Genomic DNA, 17,462 nt, shown 5'->3' with positions numbered 1-17,462 from the left:
TGATAAAATAGAGCCCTCCTTACCTGGAAGATAAGTTTATGGAAAGATGTTGAAAAGGACCAAAGAATTAACTATGGAACTTCTCCTTAATACCAAGAGATATCCATAGGAAACAAAAATAGAAAAAATGATCGGAGAAAATTAAGTTTAATCTGAAGAACCTTACTTGAAGTCATTTAGGTTCAACGTCCAAGCTCGGCTTTGAAGAGAAATCAAAGCTTTTATTTAGGTAAGAGGAAGAGAGAGTTCAGAGAAAATTGAGAGGAGTACATAAGTTTAGAATGAATTGAAATTTTCATGCTGAAAATCTCTTAAATACTCTTCAGCCATGCACGCTCTCACTTGAGTGACGATATCTCGCTTGAGCAACAGATCTGTTGCCCTGAGCAACATATGCAGACAGTGGTCTTGCCCACTATTTTTTGAAAAGCTCGCTTGAACGAGGTCCATCTGGCCTGAGCGAGATGGCATCCAGAAAGTATGACATTTCTCCTATAGATCCTCGCCTGAGTGACCCATCTCGCCTGCGTAAGATCTCAACTCGCCTGAGTGAGATTACTCTCGCTTGAGCGATGTGACAGTTGGGTTGCATTTGTCTTATCTTGCTTGAGCGAGATAGCCCTGCGACTTTGTATTCTTGCATGCTCAATCTCGCTTGGTTAAGATTTACCTCGCCTGAGCGAGATATCCTGCACCAAACTCCTTCCAAAAATCCTCTATACTCTTTTCTAAATGCACTCAAATATTGTTTAATATTAAACAAAACATAAATTACTGAAAAATGAAAAGAGGATGTTACACTCGAGACTTTTAAAATGATTACACTAGATCCATTTGACCTCTTAAAGCTTCCAATTCACATGCTTTTCCTATAATATCTTGCAAAATTAATTCAATCAACAAGAGTTACATAAAAATTCTATTCAATCCAAACAAATTGAATTACTAAACTAAAATTTGAATTACTTGAACAATTATAAATTTTTGTGATATTTTCATCTTCTAAACTATATTTTATTGTTAAAAATATTCTATAAGACTAACTAAAAACTAATCAAAATCTAAATTTATCACAATTCATATAACTACTCTCTAACTATATTCATTTTAGATTGCAGTTCTTGTTAGAATATTTAAACCACTCTTTAAAATGATGTGCAACTACTTTCTAATGTATTTTTATCCTAGTATATCTTGCAAAATTAAACACAATTCAAGAGAGACTAATCTTGATTTCTTCATAAAGTTCACTACTTCTAGGTAATCAAATTTCAAAATTACCATATGATAACTTTTATTTAATTAAATAAATTTTATTATTTCATTTAAGATGAATATTGCAATGCCCCTTCAAATCTCGGGGCACCATAACAATCACCCCTAAAAATATTTCTAAGGTTCTCCTGAAAAATACTTCCATATAAGAATAAAATTTCTCATTTAATAGATAGGGTAGATTAATAAAGAATTCATGCTTTTAATGATATTTATAAATTAAAATATAATTTCTTAAAAATACTTGAAATTATAAAATATCGATGTGATTAATTTAAATAAATTAAAATTTTACCCAAAAGAAAGTAACTCTTATTTTAAAAAATATGCAGAAGATTAATTTAAAAGTATACGCAAAAAAGATTCCACATAAAGAATATATGAACAACCGCGTAGGATCAATCAATAGGCAGCAAATACAAAGTCTACGCTTACAATAACCGAGTCTCAATCATCATTCCCTTGTCTTGTCTTGTGTCTAACAGTCTAACTCGTTCAACTCAGTGTGTTTCATTCAATGTCTTCTTCGTCATCCTCCGATCATCATTGGATATACGACGTGTTCCTAAGCTTTCGAGGAGAGGACACTCGAAAGAATATAATTTCTCATCTCTATTCTGCTCTCTCAAATGTTGGAGTCAACACTTTCTTTGATGATGACAGGCTTGGAAGGGGATTTGATTTAGGACCAGAACTATTGCTAGCAATAGAAGGGTCTCAGATAGCTATTGTTGTTTTCTCCAAATACTATGCCTTTTCTAGTTGGTGTCTCAATGAATTGGCCAAAATCATGGAATGCCACAAAACTTATGGCCAAGTGGTTTTGCCCATATTTTACGATGTTGATCCTTCTGATGTACGTCATCAGAGTGGTGAGTTTGGAGAAGCGTTGTATGAATCAGAAATTGTGTTGCCGAGTTGGGGGAGTTCACTCACCGATGCTGCAAATTTGACCGGCTGGGATCTCAGGAATTACAGGTAAATCAATTCAATACTTTTTCTTTTATCTTAATAGCATTGTTGGAATATATTAAAATTATCGAGTAATATCTTGATCGTATCTGAGAATATTTTAAACTATCTTCTACTGTATTTTATTTGCTTGTTGTCTCATTTCTTTTTGGAAAATGCTAACAAGTGTCCTGAGGGTACTGATTAATGAATTAAATATAAAATTTTTTTTGGAATATGTAAAAATACACTTCTATAGTTTTCACTGCATTCCAATGTGATTTCTAATAAAACTTTACTATTTATTGATTCCTTTCTTTATTTGGTTAGAATCATCACAAGTACATCTTATTGTAATACATCTTAGTAAATATCAAATTTGTAGTTTCACTTTTATTTCTCCTTCCCCATCTGAAGGCCTATAACCACATAATTCCAACATGAATGATGCATATCTTAATTTACGCTTATGATAAATCTTTTATAATTTATACTTATTCAATCTGTTTTGTAAATTATTGTTGTAGGAATGAAGCTGACATGGTGAAGAAAGTTGTTCAGGAAGTTTTGACAAAACTGGACAATTCATCCTTGTCTATTACGGATTTTCCAGTTGGATTAGAGTCCCGTGTGCAAGAGGTGATTGGGTTTATTGAAAATTGGTCAAGGAAAGTTTGTAAAGTAGGAATCTGGGGAATGGGTGGGTCAGGTAAGACAACTACTGCCAAAGCCATCTACAATCAAATTCATCGCAAATTTGCAGATAGATGTTTCATTGAAAATATTAGAGAAGTTTGTGAAAAGGATAGTAATGGGTATATTTTTTTACAGAAGCAAATTCTTTCAGATATCCTAAAAACAAAAGTTAAAATACTTAATACTGCATCTGGGACAACTACAATTGAGAAAAGACTTCATGGGAAAAGGGTACTCATTGTGCTCGATGATGTGAATAAGTTTGATCAATTAAAAGCCCTGTGTGGAAATTGTAAATGGATGGGCTCAGGAAGTGTATTAATTGTTACAACCAGAGATGTTCGCCTTCTTAAGTTGCTTAAAGTTGACCGTGTCTGCAAAATGAAAGAAATGGACAAAAATGAGTCCCTTGAGCTATTTAGTTGGCATGCTTTTAAAGAAGCAAGTCCAATAGAAGGCTTCCGTGGACTCTCACAACACATAGTTCTTTACTGTGGAGGATTACCACTTGCTCTTGAAGTCCTTGGATCTTACTTATGTGACAGGACAAAAAGAGAATGGCAAAGTGTACTGTCAAAACTAAAGAAAATTCCCAATGATCAAGTACAAGAAAAATTGAGAATAAGCTTTGATGGTTTAGCGGATGATAGTGAAAAGGATATATTTCTTGACATATGCTGTTTCTTTATTGGTAAGGACAGAGCATATGTTACAGATATACTGAATGGCTGTGGACTTCATGCTGAAATTGGAATAACAGTCCTGGTTGAAAGAAGCCTGATAAAAATTGAAAAGAATAACAAGCTTGCAATGCATGATTTGATACGGGACATGGGAAGAGAAGTGATTCGTCAAAGTTCACTAATGGAACCTGAGAAGCGTACTCGATTGTGGGTTCACGAAGATGTACTTGGTGTATTGACAGAACATACTGTAAGAACTACTTTTATTTTGATGCTTCTGGTATTCTTCCATGATCACAAAACTACTTATTTTGTTCCTTCTAAGTTTCAGCTAAAAGTATTAATGAGTAGGAGGGTATTTGTCTATTAATGTACTAATGTTCACAAAAAGTATGACTGGGTTGCATCTTTATGTGTTGCTTATTTGCAGTCTAGTGAGAAACTGTGAGAAACCCACAAAGGTTTTATTTTTTAAAATTTTTATTCTTTTTAATTATAGGGAACAAAAGCTACCGAGGGTTTGGCCTTCAAGTTGCAAACAACTACTGAAGTTTGTTTCAGTACCAAAGCTTTTGAGAAAATGATGAGATTGAGACTTTTGCAACTTGATAATGTGAAGTTAGCTGGAGATTATGAGTATCTTCCCAAACACTTGAGATTGGTCTATTGGCAACGATTTCCTTTGAAATGCATACCTGATAACTTTCACCAGGGAAATGTAGTTGCTATTGACATGAAACGTAGTAATCTTAGACAAGTGTGGAAGAACCCCCAGGTATTTTTTACAATATTTTTTTATGACTAAAGTCATTGTTTTCCCCATTTGCTTCTCTAATTTTTCGCTTAAATTTTTTCTTGCAGTTGTTGGAATGGCTAAAAATCCTCAATCTTAGTCATTCTTGGCACTTAACAAACACCCCTGATTTTTCAAAACTACCTAATCTTGAAAAACTTATTCTTAAAGATTGTCAAAGCTTGTTTGAGGTACACCAATCCATTGGACATCTAAGTAATCTTCTTCTTATAAATTTGAAGGACTGTACAAGCCTTAGCAATCTCCCAAGGGTGATCTATAAATTGAAATCTGTAAAAACTCTCATCCTTTCTGGTTGTTCAAAGATTGATAAGTTAGAAGAAGACATAGTGCAGATGGAATCCTTGACAACTCTAATTGCAAATAATACAGGTGTAAAACAAGTGCCCTTTTCAATAATACAATCCAAAAATATTGGATATATATCCCTATGTGGATATGAAGGATTGGCACGTGATGTGTTTCCTTCTCTTATATGGTCTTGGATGTCACCAACAACAAATCTTGTATCTTCTAATCAAATTTTTGGGAGCATGTCAACGTCTCTAATGTCCATGGATATACAGGATAACAATTTGGGTGATCTCTTGCCAATGCTTAGTGAACTTCCAAAACTTCAAAGTGTTTTGGTGCAATGCGACTCAGAGTTTCAACTAACTAAAGAATTAAGAACAATTCTGGATGACTTACGTGATGTAAATCTTTCTAAATTGGAAGTGGCATCATATGCATCACAAATTTCAGAGACTTCCACGAAATCTATTTTGATTGGATTGGGAAGTTACCGCCAAGTCATCAATTCGCTTAGCAAGAGTATAACAGAGGTTCTTTCTGCATTCCCTATGTTTTGTTTGCCTTTAATATTTTCTTTACAAGTAATTGAAAGAACATGACATAATCTTTTTCTGGTGAAAATGTCTATTGGTATTATGATTGTTGAAATCCCAGATTGTCTATAGATATGACTAAGTAAGAGTTTGTAAAGGCTAAAGTAATTCTCATCTTGTGAGCTAACTTTTGGTGCTTAGTTAGGCTTATAGCTTAAATTCAACACGGAGTCAGAACCTATCATAGATCCGATATTGGGTCACCCTTGACTAAAAAAAATATCTGGCCCCATGAATTTCCCAATGCAATTAACTTGGTCCACTAGATTTCCCAATGCAACTTACTTGGTCCTGTGACTTTCCTAGTGCTACCTACTTGGTTCCACAACTTATCGCTCAAGATGCCCAATCTTGAGTGTGAAGGGTTGTGTTGAAGTCCCACATCAACTATAGATATGGCTAAATAAGAGCTTATAAAGAATAAAACAATCCTCACCTTATGAGCTTGCTTTTAGGGTTGAGTTAGGCTTAAAGTTCAAATTCAACAATGATAAGTATATAAGGAGCATGATGATTGTCTGAACCAAGTGAAAATATATTAGTTCCAATTTCTTAATACGAGCATGATAAATAGGTAACACTATTAAAATAAGTTATGAGCAACACCAGATTAAAGAAAAAACAATACTCATTTTTTAATACTCATTTTTGTGGCTTCACTGATTGAGTAGGTAAGAGCAGATCTTGAGACTAAGAATAATTGTGACATGCAAAAAAATTGTTAAAGCCTGTGTTAGAGAGGTGAGTACTGAGTAGGATCAAGAGGCTTGAGTACAAAGATGAAGACCATATCCAACAATGCTGGCTACAAAACAGAGAATAAATTCTAAAGCCTGAAAATGAGGATCGAATGCTTTAATATGGCTCAAAACTAGCAGGTGCTGTTGACAACATAAGAGAAATAAATATGTGTGGTGGTGAGATATTGAAGAGCACCTGCCAGCTAACAAGAGTAGGATTGTCTTAGTGAATATCCCCTTTCTGAAAGGATTTGGATCTAGTAAAGAAAGTAGATACTAGGAGTGAAACTTGTTGATATGATGGAGAGAATAAAATTATTTAGGGATACATCATACATCTGTATAAATATTTAATAAAATATCATCTGTGTAGAGCGATAAGATCATAGAACTGTGATAGGAGTTGTAGATGAACATATAATTGGCAGGGTTGTTACTATGCAATGTTTGATTTTTATGATGCTCGAGGAGCTTAATTGAAACCATAATGTACTTATATAGCTAACAAATATGAAAAGAAAACTGAACTATCACAAAACCTTGTTAAAACAAACACAAAAATATATTAATGTCAACGAGAAATTGATATAATTGGATTAGAAATAGTGAAACACCCAGTCTTTTCCACATGGAAAATGCCCTCTAACTGGTATTAATGTGATACAAGTTAAGGACCAAGAGTATTCAATAGAAATATGTCTCCTATCTATATTCCATATATTTGAGAATGTCTTCTTTCCTTTACATTCTCTGCTGCTATTTATATCAAGCAAACTAATTGACTAACAACAATTTTGCTACTAACAAGTCCTGCTCTTAACTAACAACACCTACCAAACAGAGGTTGGCCCCACTTGGCTCACTGGGCACTTTTACTATTATTTCTCACAAGTTCCCAGGTTCATCATAATCCTAGGGATTTAGCTCACCAAACCTATCATCATTGCAATTTTTTGAATATTCCTGGCTGGGAGCTCTATTTTTACATAAAGTGACCTGACATTTAGTGATATTACTCATGACTTGAGCTGGTATCAACACCTTCTAACTGATGAGCATCAGATCTAGCTTGATAAGTAGAAAGAATAAATTGGAAAGAAGACAGAAATGGTTTTCATTTTTTATATTAGCATGCAAATCTTCCAACCATGGTTTCTTCAAGCTTTCATGTCTACTTTATATATCATATAAAGGGATAGAAACATCAACAAAGCTGTATTATTGATCAAGAACTCATGCCCCAAATCAATGCCAAGGCGATACAGATTCAGAACTCAGCGCCAGCAAACACAAGAATCAGAAAATGTCACTCCCTGGGTGTTTGAGAGACCCAGTCCTCTCCTAAATGATTTCCTCCAAACTATCTAACTAACTCTCCAATATTTTAACCTCGTCTATTTTTTCTCCCTTTTCCTGCCAATTTCTTTTAACAACTAGTAACTAACTAAGATAGGTTGTTACAGCTAATTAGGGAATTAATCCTCTGTTACACGTCTATATTTTCTGCTATACACTTCTTTAATAGGAGCTCAAGTCCTATCAAAATCTCTTAGGTGTTATTGCCAGCTTTCTGGTTTCAATTAGTTTCATTATCTATGTATTTCTTTATGCACTACACTTACTATCTTGACCACTCACCTTTTGGAATTTGGAATGACAAAATAATGGCACAAAGTGTCCATTTAAATTGCAAAATTACATAAATTACTAAGCTTTTTTTCATGATACAGGGATTGACAATCAATGGTTCTAATGATTTTTTCCTTCCGGGTAACAATTATCCTCATTGGTTAGCCTATAGAGGCAAAGAACATTCAGTACCTTTTCAAGTGCCTGAGGATTGTGATTGTCACATGACGGGAATGATTTTGTGTGTTGTTTATTCGTCATCCCTTGAAAACATGGCAGCTGAATGTCTTACTGGTGTTTTGATCATTAATTACACAAAATGCACGATCCATGTATACAAGGGAAACGCAACAATGTCCTTTAATGATGAAGATTGGCAGCACATAGTATCAAATCTTGGACCAGGTGACAATGTAGAGATTTTTGCTGCTTTTGGACATGGAATAACTGTTAAGAAGACAGCTGTCTATCTAACATATGGTCATTCAATTGCTGAGAAAACGGAGACATCAATTAACATGGAAACAGAGACATTACCCAAAGTGAACCTGGAACCTTCTCCTAATATGACAACGGAGCCATCATCTAATGTGAAAAGGGATCTGTCACCTAATGTGAAAATGGAGCCATCCCCAGAGCCAAAGAAAAATATCTATACAAGACTTACAAAAAGATTAGGAGAATGTTTATGCTTGAACCAGAATAGAGGTTGAGAATGTGCATACTGATCATGCTTTGAATGGGGATAGCTATTGCAAACGAAGACCAAAACACTCAAGTCAAGGTTCAGCTCCTGTAATATTCAAATGTTTTTATCCACGTTTTGTATGGTTATCCCATAATATTGCATTTTTCAGTCAAAATTTGAGCTCTCTTGGCAAATGTGCTTGGGTTAGAAATGGATAAGGGTGTGTGCCTCTCTTGCATTATTAAACTACATAGCATACAGCAATTTTCCTGGTAAGGCATGCTTGTGTTTTTCTACACTCTTCTTGTGTGACACTAGGAAGTTGTTTGATTGTTATTAAATATTTTTCATATAGTTTAATATTTTATAGCAATTTATTTATGAAGTTATTCAGTACTGAATTCGAAATTGGTTATCAAAGCATTCCCTTCTTGTAGTGTTAATCAGTAGAGAGGACAAAATAAAATTACAAGAAAAATGTAAAGTTGGGGAGACTTCATTAGAAAGGTGCTTTCATTGGATCTTATAGTGCGTGCTTAGAATAAAGTGCTGCAGGCTTTCCGTACAAGAATATATTCCATCAACTTCTTGTCTTATCTAGATTTATATTTTCCGAGAGCATCTGAACATTTCCTGAATATATGTTAGCAGAAGCAAGATGAAAGATAAGGCCCAAAAAACATATAAAACGTGAAACTTCAATAATTTTGTACCTGTTGTACACAAAAAACTCAACACAAACACTAGCCTTCTAAGTAAGTATTACTGATTCATTCAGTTAGTTCCTGTTCTTTTATGCATAGAAATGATTATAGATATGGCCAAACCCAAATTCAAGAAGTGGCAACTCTTACAGCACACTGTCGCTACCATTTGGCGGCCAATTAGGTAACAAATGACAATATGACATGCAATCTTTGGCATAAATGTGTTATAATTAATGGTGACTCGATTTGAAGTTTTTTTTTTATCAAGATTGTTGTATTACGTACATCATAAAATCCTGCTAAAATTTTGGTATCTCCCCTTGTTTCAATATATCTGTAATAGAAATTTGACCTCGGTGACTTGAGATAACGTTAAATGCAGATATTTTATCAAGGTGAAACTCTGACTTTAAATGAAAAATAGCTAGTACTTTAGGCACTGCGCCTAAATTTGTTCAATGCTTAACTGGTGCAGGCTAACTTGAATAGCTTTAGTTTTGGCATTTTGACCTAGCTTTCATGTTAGTAATTATTAAGCTTTACCTTTTTGATTGTTCATAACTTTTTTAGTGATCGAGATGCTTTTGTTCATTGAGACTTTATTTGGTTAAATATAATATTTTTGGTTTATAAAAGTTAGAAAAATACAAAAGAAAAATCAATTCAAATTGGTTCTCTACCATTGGTTTTTGTTGGAGCACTCAATTGATCGGTTCCAACACCCAATTTTGTTAAACAGATAGGACCGTAAGTTAGTTCATCAGCTGATTTCTGAACACCACAATTAACATGAACCAAATTTTTATAGACCTAAAATTTAGCTAGTTCATAATAGCAACTTCAAAATTAGTTACGTATCTGTATCGTACTGGTTTATTATACTGTTTCCTCTATATGAGATCTTAAAAGTATTTATTCTTAGTGCTTATATATGTTTCTTTTCTTTTCTTTTTTTTTTGGGGGATAGAGATGGAATTTATCATAAAGAATTACTACATTTTTATTTGAATTTGGCTGCAATAATACTTCTTCAATAAATTTGCAAAAGATTAAAGACAATTAATAATACGATAATGATGATAAAACAATATAAAAATACCACTAAGCATGTAAATTAACTCACACATGTTATACCTTAACTAGTGATACTAAATTTGAGTTCTGGATATGCAGTTGCATTAAATACCTGTCATGTCCAAAAAATGATTTAAATATCAACTATATATAATAAAAAAAATATAAATATAATTATATTTTACTTAATATATTATTATATTCATATCTTAATCTTTTGAAAAATGATCATATTAGCATATATATCATATCATACCGAATAGTATCTATTACCCATTCAGCAGAATAATATATAGGTTAAAATAATGCTTTAGTCATCAAAATCTGGGATTTATTCATTTGGCCCTTAATTTCATTTTACAAATAAGTAAAAAAAAAATTATTCTCATATGGATCCTCTGTCAGTGACTCGTTAGTTTTCATAAAATTTTATTTGGAAATATCAACGGTATATTGTCTTTAATAACACATCTTGTCTGTGTCTTGTCTTAGTCAAATTATGTGAGCTAGGTTGAAACTTATGCAAGGATATATATGTAACGGATTAAGTTAACATATTACTATCATAATAACCAGATGACAATGCAAAATGATTTTGAGAAAACTAGATTCAAAGAAGTTAGAAAGGATGGACCAAATAGAATAATCACAAATTTTCTTCAGAGAATTAAAACCTTATTTAAACTTAGCTAGTATAAATATAAAAGAAGATATCCACCCAGCAAAAACTAGTTTCAAATTAACACCGTTGGAGTGTGTGAACTGAACACGCTGAACTAAGTTGCTTCTGTTTTTAAGAGGGCAGATACAATGCAAGTCATTTTGATCTCTATATTTGTATTTTGCATTTTCGATTATTTTTAAATTAATACTGAGACCACAGATGAGCTTATTACATTTTTTGAAGCGCTGCTAGATAAACACAGAAAGGACTCAAAAGATTGATTCAAATGCTCTTAGCTTTTCTTGCTCCTTCCATTTTTATTTATCAGGGAGAAGAAAATATACTGATAAGGAAATCTAATCATTTTGTTGTAATTATTCGGTAACTTTTTAATGTATCCTTTGTTAATTAGTTTCTCTTTGACCTTTAGGTTAATAACTAATGCAAATTCTTTATTTGTTGTATTTAAAATTATTACACGGGCAAAGATTATTAATAAAAAAAATTAAAAAATTAGATGACATCTTTTAATTAAAAAATTAATTATTTATTGTATCTAAGATAATTGATATAATTTTATTTAATTAGATGACATCTTTTACTTGTTACCTGCACAACAGGCAAACGGCGTATTCTATGAAACAGCGTAATTGAAAAGTTAAAAATTCTACGCTATAATTGCCAACATGTTATGAAGGATGATGGAAGTTTCCATTACCAAATTTTGTTCCAAAATTGCTGCCACAAGCATTTTCGTCAGTCTTTGCACAGCGACTTTTCTTTCTCTCAGTAAGAAAAAGAAGATGAGTTGGACCACAATACAATTTCACATAGACAAATTATATTTATACAAAAACAATATATAAGAAAAAAGTTAAAACTGTGAGGTAAAATAAGTAATACCATGAAACGATCAAGAGAAAAAAAAGAATATCGTATAAATTGTTGTATAATTTTATGGCAGATTTGGATTCTCTCCCTTTTGGGTGGTAAAAGTCGGTGACTTTAGGTGAATTTATGATATGAATATGACATCTCTTTTGGATAACTAAACACTAGCCGGTGAAAATTTCAAGGGTCTTAATCATTGTTTTAACAACACTTGTTAAAGAATTGAAAGTAGAAACTTTTTATTAAAAATTATGTTAGAAAATATTAAAAATCACGAGGAAAGTAAATTAATATCATTTTATGACAAAATCTTTCCACTTTCAATTCATTAATCAGTGTCCTTGGGATAGAGTGATATACAGTGTCATATACAGGGTCAATTTTTAACCGACAAAACAACAGAACAGTCAAGCAAATGATACTAAAATAACGAGATTACCAGCTATATTAGTTGTGCTGTTGATTGTGGACCAGTTTTCAGATTGGTGGATGGTACCATTGCTTGCAAAGTTGGGGATTGACCAAGATAAAAAAAACACAATTGATGGCACCATTTACCAAATATTTAAGCAGAAAAAGCAGAACAGTATAACCAGTTTGATACCTCAACTCTGTTTTTAGCATTTTTGCTGTGTCCTCTAATTCAATTCTCTCATCCACCAATGTCTTCTTCTCCATCTTCAAATCCTCAACGGATATACAATGTGTTCCTCAACTTCAGAGGGGAAGATACACGTAAAACTATCGTTTCTCATCTCTATAGTGCCCTCTCAAATGCTGGAGTCAACACTTTCATGGACGATCACGAGCTTCCAAGGGGAGCAGCGATGCAGCCAGAACTATTGCAAGCAATAAAAGGATCTCAAATATCTATTGTTGTTCTCTCCAAAACTTATGTACACTGCATGGTGTCTTGTTGAGCTCGAACAAATCATGGAATGTCATAGAATGAATGGCCAGGTGGTTTTGCCTATATTTTACGACGTTGATCCATCGGATATTCGTCACCAGAACGGTGATTTAGGAGAATCTTTGAAAGCAGTTGCACAAAAATGGCTATCAGGGGAAGGCTTTATTCAATTTGTGTTGTCTGGATGGAGGAGTGCACTCACCCAAGTTGCAAATTTGTCTGGTTGGGATTTAAGAAATTACAGGTAAATGAATACTTTCTAGATTATTCTTTCTTGCTTCTTTCTTTGACTTCTTTTGTTTAAATATGTCCAATATGTATATTACTTTGCCATCATCAGTGTATTATTATTGATCTTTAACATTATAATATATATAAGCTCATTCATTCATTCTGTTTGATAATTTATATTGAAGGAGCGAAGGCGACCTAGTGAAGGAAATTGTTAAGGAGGTTTTGAAAAAACTAGACAATGCATTAATGTCTATAACGGAATTTCCAGTTGGACTAGCAGCCCGTGCTAAACAAGTGATTGGGTTTATTGAAAATCAAGCAAGCAAAGTTTGTATGGTAGGTATCTGGGGAATGGGAGGATCCGGTAAAACAACCACGGCTAAAGCTCTGTACAATGAAATTCATAGGAATTTTGTGGATAGAAGTTTCATTGAAAATATTAGGGAAGTCTCTGTAAAAGATGGTGGAGGTCATATTCATTTACAAGAACAACTTCTTTATGATGTCCTGAAAACAAAGATGAAGATACATAGCACTGCCATAGGTACAACTATGATTGAGCAAAGACTTCACGGAAAAAGGTTACTTCTTGTACTTGATGATGTGACTGAGTTTGAGCAATTAACAGCCCTATGTGGAAGCCGTAAATGGATTGGTGAAGGGAGTATAATAATCATTACCACTAGAGATGTACGGTTGCTGAAGGTATTTCAAGTTGACTGTGTTTATGAAATGGAGGAAATGGACAAAAACGAGTCCCTCGAGCTTTTTAGTTGGCATGCTTTTAAGGAAGCAACTCCAAGAGAAGACTTTGCCGAACTCTCAAGAAATGTTGTTGCTTATTGTGGAGGACTACCACTTGCTCTTGAAGTCCTTGGTGCTTATTTATACCAGAGGATAGAAAAAGAGTGGAAAAGTGTTTTGTCAAAACTAGAAATAATACCCAATGATCGAGTTCAAGAGAAATTAAAAATAAGCTTTGATGGATTAAGCGATCAGATGGAAAAGGACATATTTCTTGACATATGTTGTTTCTTTATTGGTAAAGACAGATCCTATGTTACAGAGATACTAAATGGCTGTGGATTTCATGCTGATATTGGAATAACAATTCTAATAGAGCGTAGCCTTATAAAAGTTGAAAAGAACAACAAACTGGGAGTGCATGATTTGATACGAAACATGGGAAGGGAGATTATCCGTGGAAGTTCAACAAGGGAACCTGGGAAACGCAGTCGATTGTGGTTTCATGAGGATGTATTTGATGTCTTGACTAAGAACACAGTAAGAACATTCCTTACATACAGTCTTGACCAAGTATTTTCCTTTTCATGAATAGTTAGGTTGAACTTTATTAAGCACTTTCTAGTGAGCAAACAAGAGATTTCCCAATATAATTTTCTCTTCTATTTTCATCACAGGGGACAGAAATTGTTGAAGGATTGTCCTTGAAGTTGCAGCTAACCAGCGAAGATTGCTTTGAAGCTAATGCTTTTGAGGAAATGAAGAGATTGAGATTGTTGCAACTTCATCATGTACAACTCACCGGAGATTATGGGCATCTTTCTGAGCAATTGAGATGGATCTATTGGCAAGGATTTCCTTTAAAACACATACCTAACAACTTAAATATGAGAAGTGTAATTGCCATTGATTTAAGGCACAGTTATCTGAAAATAGTCTGGAAAGAACCACAGGTATATCTCACATGCCATTTTCTTTGGAAACTCAGGTTAATTAATATACTAATTGTTACCACTTACAACTATTTCATTTTCCATTTTATTCACTAATTTCTTTTCATTCAAAAACTATTTTCTTGTAGTTTCTGAAGTGGCTAAAATATCTCAATCTTAGCCATTCCAAGCACTTGACAGAAACCCCTGACTTTTCAAAACTACCGAATCTTGAAAAGCTCATTCTCAAAGATTGTCCAAGTTTGTGCAGGGTACACCAATCCATTGGAGATCTCCCCAATCTTCTACTAATAAATTTGAAGAACTGTACAAGGCTAAGAAATCTCCCCAGCGCGACATATAAGTTGAAATCTGTGAGAACTCTCATCCTTTCTGGTTGTGCAAAGATTGACAGAATAGACGAAGATATTGAGCAAATGGAATCCTTGACAACTTTAATTGCAGAAAATACTGCTGTTAAACGTGTGCCATTTTCCATTGTAAGATCAAAAAGCATTGGATATATATCCCTATGTGGATTTGAAGGATTATCACGCAATGTCTTTCCTTCTATCATTTGGTCTTGGATGTCTCCAACAATGAATCCCCTAACTCATATTCGTTCATTTCATGGCTTATCATCATCTCTAGTTTCCATGGATGTGCAGAATAATAATTTTGGTGATCTAGCACCAATTCTAAGTAGCCTTTCAAATCTTCGAAGTGTTTTGGTGCTATGTGACACGGAGTTTCAATTGTCTAAACAATTAAGAAGGATTCTGGATGATGAATATGGTGAAAATTTTACTGAATTAGAAGTAACATCACAAGCATCACAAATTCCAGAGCATTCCTTGAGGTCTTATTTAATTGGAATTGGTAGTTATCAAGAAGTCTTCAATACTCTCAGCAAGAGCATATCAGAGGTTCCTTCTTTTGATATTTATCTACTTACCTTTAATATTCAATTTTGCTATTAATTAAGAGAACATGCAATAATCGTAATGAAATAGCTAAAAGTAACGTCAATAGTTTCCTTCTTTTCGAAACTTTCCTTTTATAATTACACGACTTCATTTAAAATTACAATTTTAATAATAAACAAACCAAGTAGTCATGCTCATATTAAGAACTGGGAAATTGGTTTCCTCTTTGTTCTTGCTACGCTTGCTTCAAGTTAGTTATATGTTATATTGCCTTTGATCAGCAAAAAAAAAATAAAAAAATATTGAAATATAAGTTGAAAGAGATGTATGAGTATGAAAAGAAATGCACCTTAAAATTCTGCAGTTGATGGATGTGCTACCAAACTATTATCCAAATTTGTTTCAGTTAATTACCATAACCATGTTTTCTTTATGCAGTGAATTGTTGTTTTCTCTAAACTGGTCATTTTGTAATTTGGAATGACAAAATAATGACTGAAGAAGTTCATTTGAATAGCATAATTAAATAAATGACTAAGCCTTTTTGCTCATGGTACAGGGATTGGCAACCAACGAGTCTTGTGATGTTTTTCTTCCAGGTGACAATCATCCTTATTGGTTGACCCAAACTGGTGAGGGACATTCAGTGCATTTCAGCGTGCCGAAGGATTGCAACTTAAAGGGAATGACATTGTGTGTCATTTATTCATCAACCCCTGAAAACACAGCATCTGAATATCTTGTTAGTGTCTTAATGGTTAATTACACAAAGTGCACCATCCAGATATTCAAGCGAGACACAGTAACTTCCTTTAATGATGAAGATTGGCATGGCTTGATATCACATTTAGAGTCTGGTGACAAAGTGGAGATTTTTGTGACTTTTGGGCAAGGATTGGTGGTAAAGAAGACAGCTGTCTATCTAATGTATGATGAATCAATTGGCATGGAAATGGAGCCTTCTCCTAAGCCAAAGAAAGAGTCAAGGGAAAATGCCTTTGCAAAATTCATAAAGAAAATTGTAATGTGCAAAATTCAACTTGAGTAGAGGTTTCAACCAACTTTGACTTGCCATGTCAAAGTCATAGTCTATGATTTCCATACCATTTTCTTGGACAGAGGGGAGACTATCCTATGCAACACAAATACAAAAGAAGAAAACATTAATATGGTTCGTAAAATCTTGTTAAAAGATCTTTTCCCATTGTGCTATACCTCATGGTTTCTACTTTCTAGACAAGGCATTATGCAATAGAATTGTAGGGAAGTATTCTAACTACAGTTTTAATCAACCAAATTTCGGTATTCATGTGGTTAGAATTTCTTAAATCATTTTCATCCTCGGCCTTTGATAAATGCAGATTTTACTAGGTTTTTATGTAGTTTTCTAGGTTGTTTTTAATAGAAAATGTAATTTGGAAAGTGAAAACCGCACAAAAATATATAAATGTTCAATAAAGTAATTTGTTGTCTTTAGTAATTCAAATTATGTGAATTTAATAGAATTCTGATGTAATTTTGTTAGTTTTACAGGAGATTCTAAGCTAAAAGTTTTGAGGATAAGGATTGAAGAAGAAAAAGTAGAAGAAAGTAGCAATTTTGGAGACAAAGAGCAAAGAATAATGAAGCTAAGTATTGGGCGTTATCACTATTTCTAAGGAAAGTGATCATTCCAGAGCTTAAGTTCAGAAGTTAACTTGTGCGTTAACACTTTTTTCAATAATAGTAATCACGCCCATGAAGAGAGATTCTGCGTTATCACTATTTCTAATAATAGTGATTGTTCCAGCGCTGGAGTGAGAAGAACAACTTGCACATGATCACTATTTTTCAGTAAAGTGAACAGGCGCAAGTCTAAAAAGAAGCAACAAGCTGCGCGTGATCACTATTTTTTAAAAAAGTGATCACGCGCATGAGTAAAGAGCAAAATAAGCTGCGTGTTGCTACTTTTATCAACAAAAGTGATCGTTTTAGAGAGTATCTCAACAAAATAAGTTGCACGTTGTTACTTTTGTCA

The 17,462-nt window shown here is 33.5% G+C and overlaps 1 protein-coding gene and 1 pseudogene across 1 annotated transcript; both read left to right on the top strand.

The window, feature by feature from the left end:
* Nucleotides 1-1,792: 1,792 nt before the first annotated feature.
* On the top strand, nt 1,793-15,499 carry LOC113850709 (annotated as a pseudogene).
* A 496-nt stretch (nt 15,500-15,995) lies between these two features.
* Nucleotides 15,996-16,493, top strand: LOC113850708. The gene has a single exon (XM_027481268.1). The coding sequence runs from the start codon at nt 15,996-15,998 to the stop codon at nt 16,491-16,493; it is 498 nt and encodes a 165-aa protein (XP_027337069.1).
* The last annotated feature ends 969 nt before the right edge of the window (nt 16,494-17,462 follow it).

The sequence above is a fragment of the Abrus precatorius genome, unplaced genomic scaffold, assembly GCF_003935025.1.
Source record: "Abrus precatorius isolate BTA unplaced genomic scaffold, Abrus_2018 Scaffold9, whole genome shotgun sequence".
NCBI classification, from domain to species: Eukaryota; Viridiplantae; Streptophyta; class Magnoliopsida; order Fabales; family Fabaceae; genus Abrus; species Abrus precatorius.
Note: the sequence above shows the minus strand (reverse complement) of the source record. Positions and strands in the feature narration are given on the sequence as shown.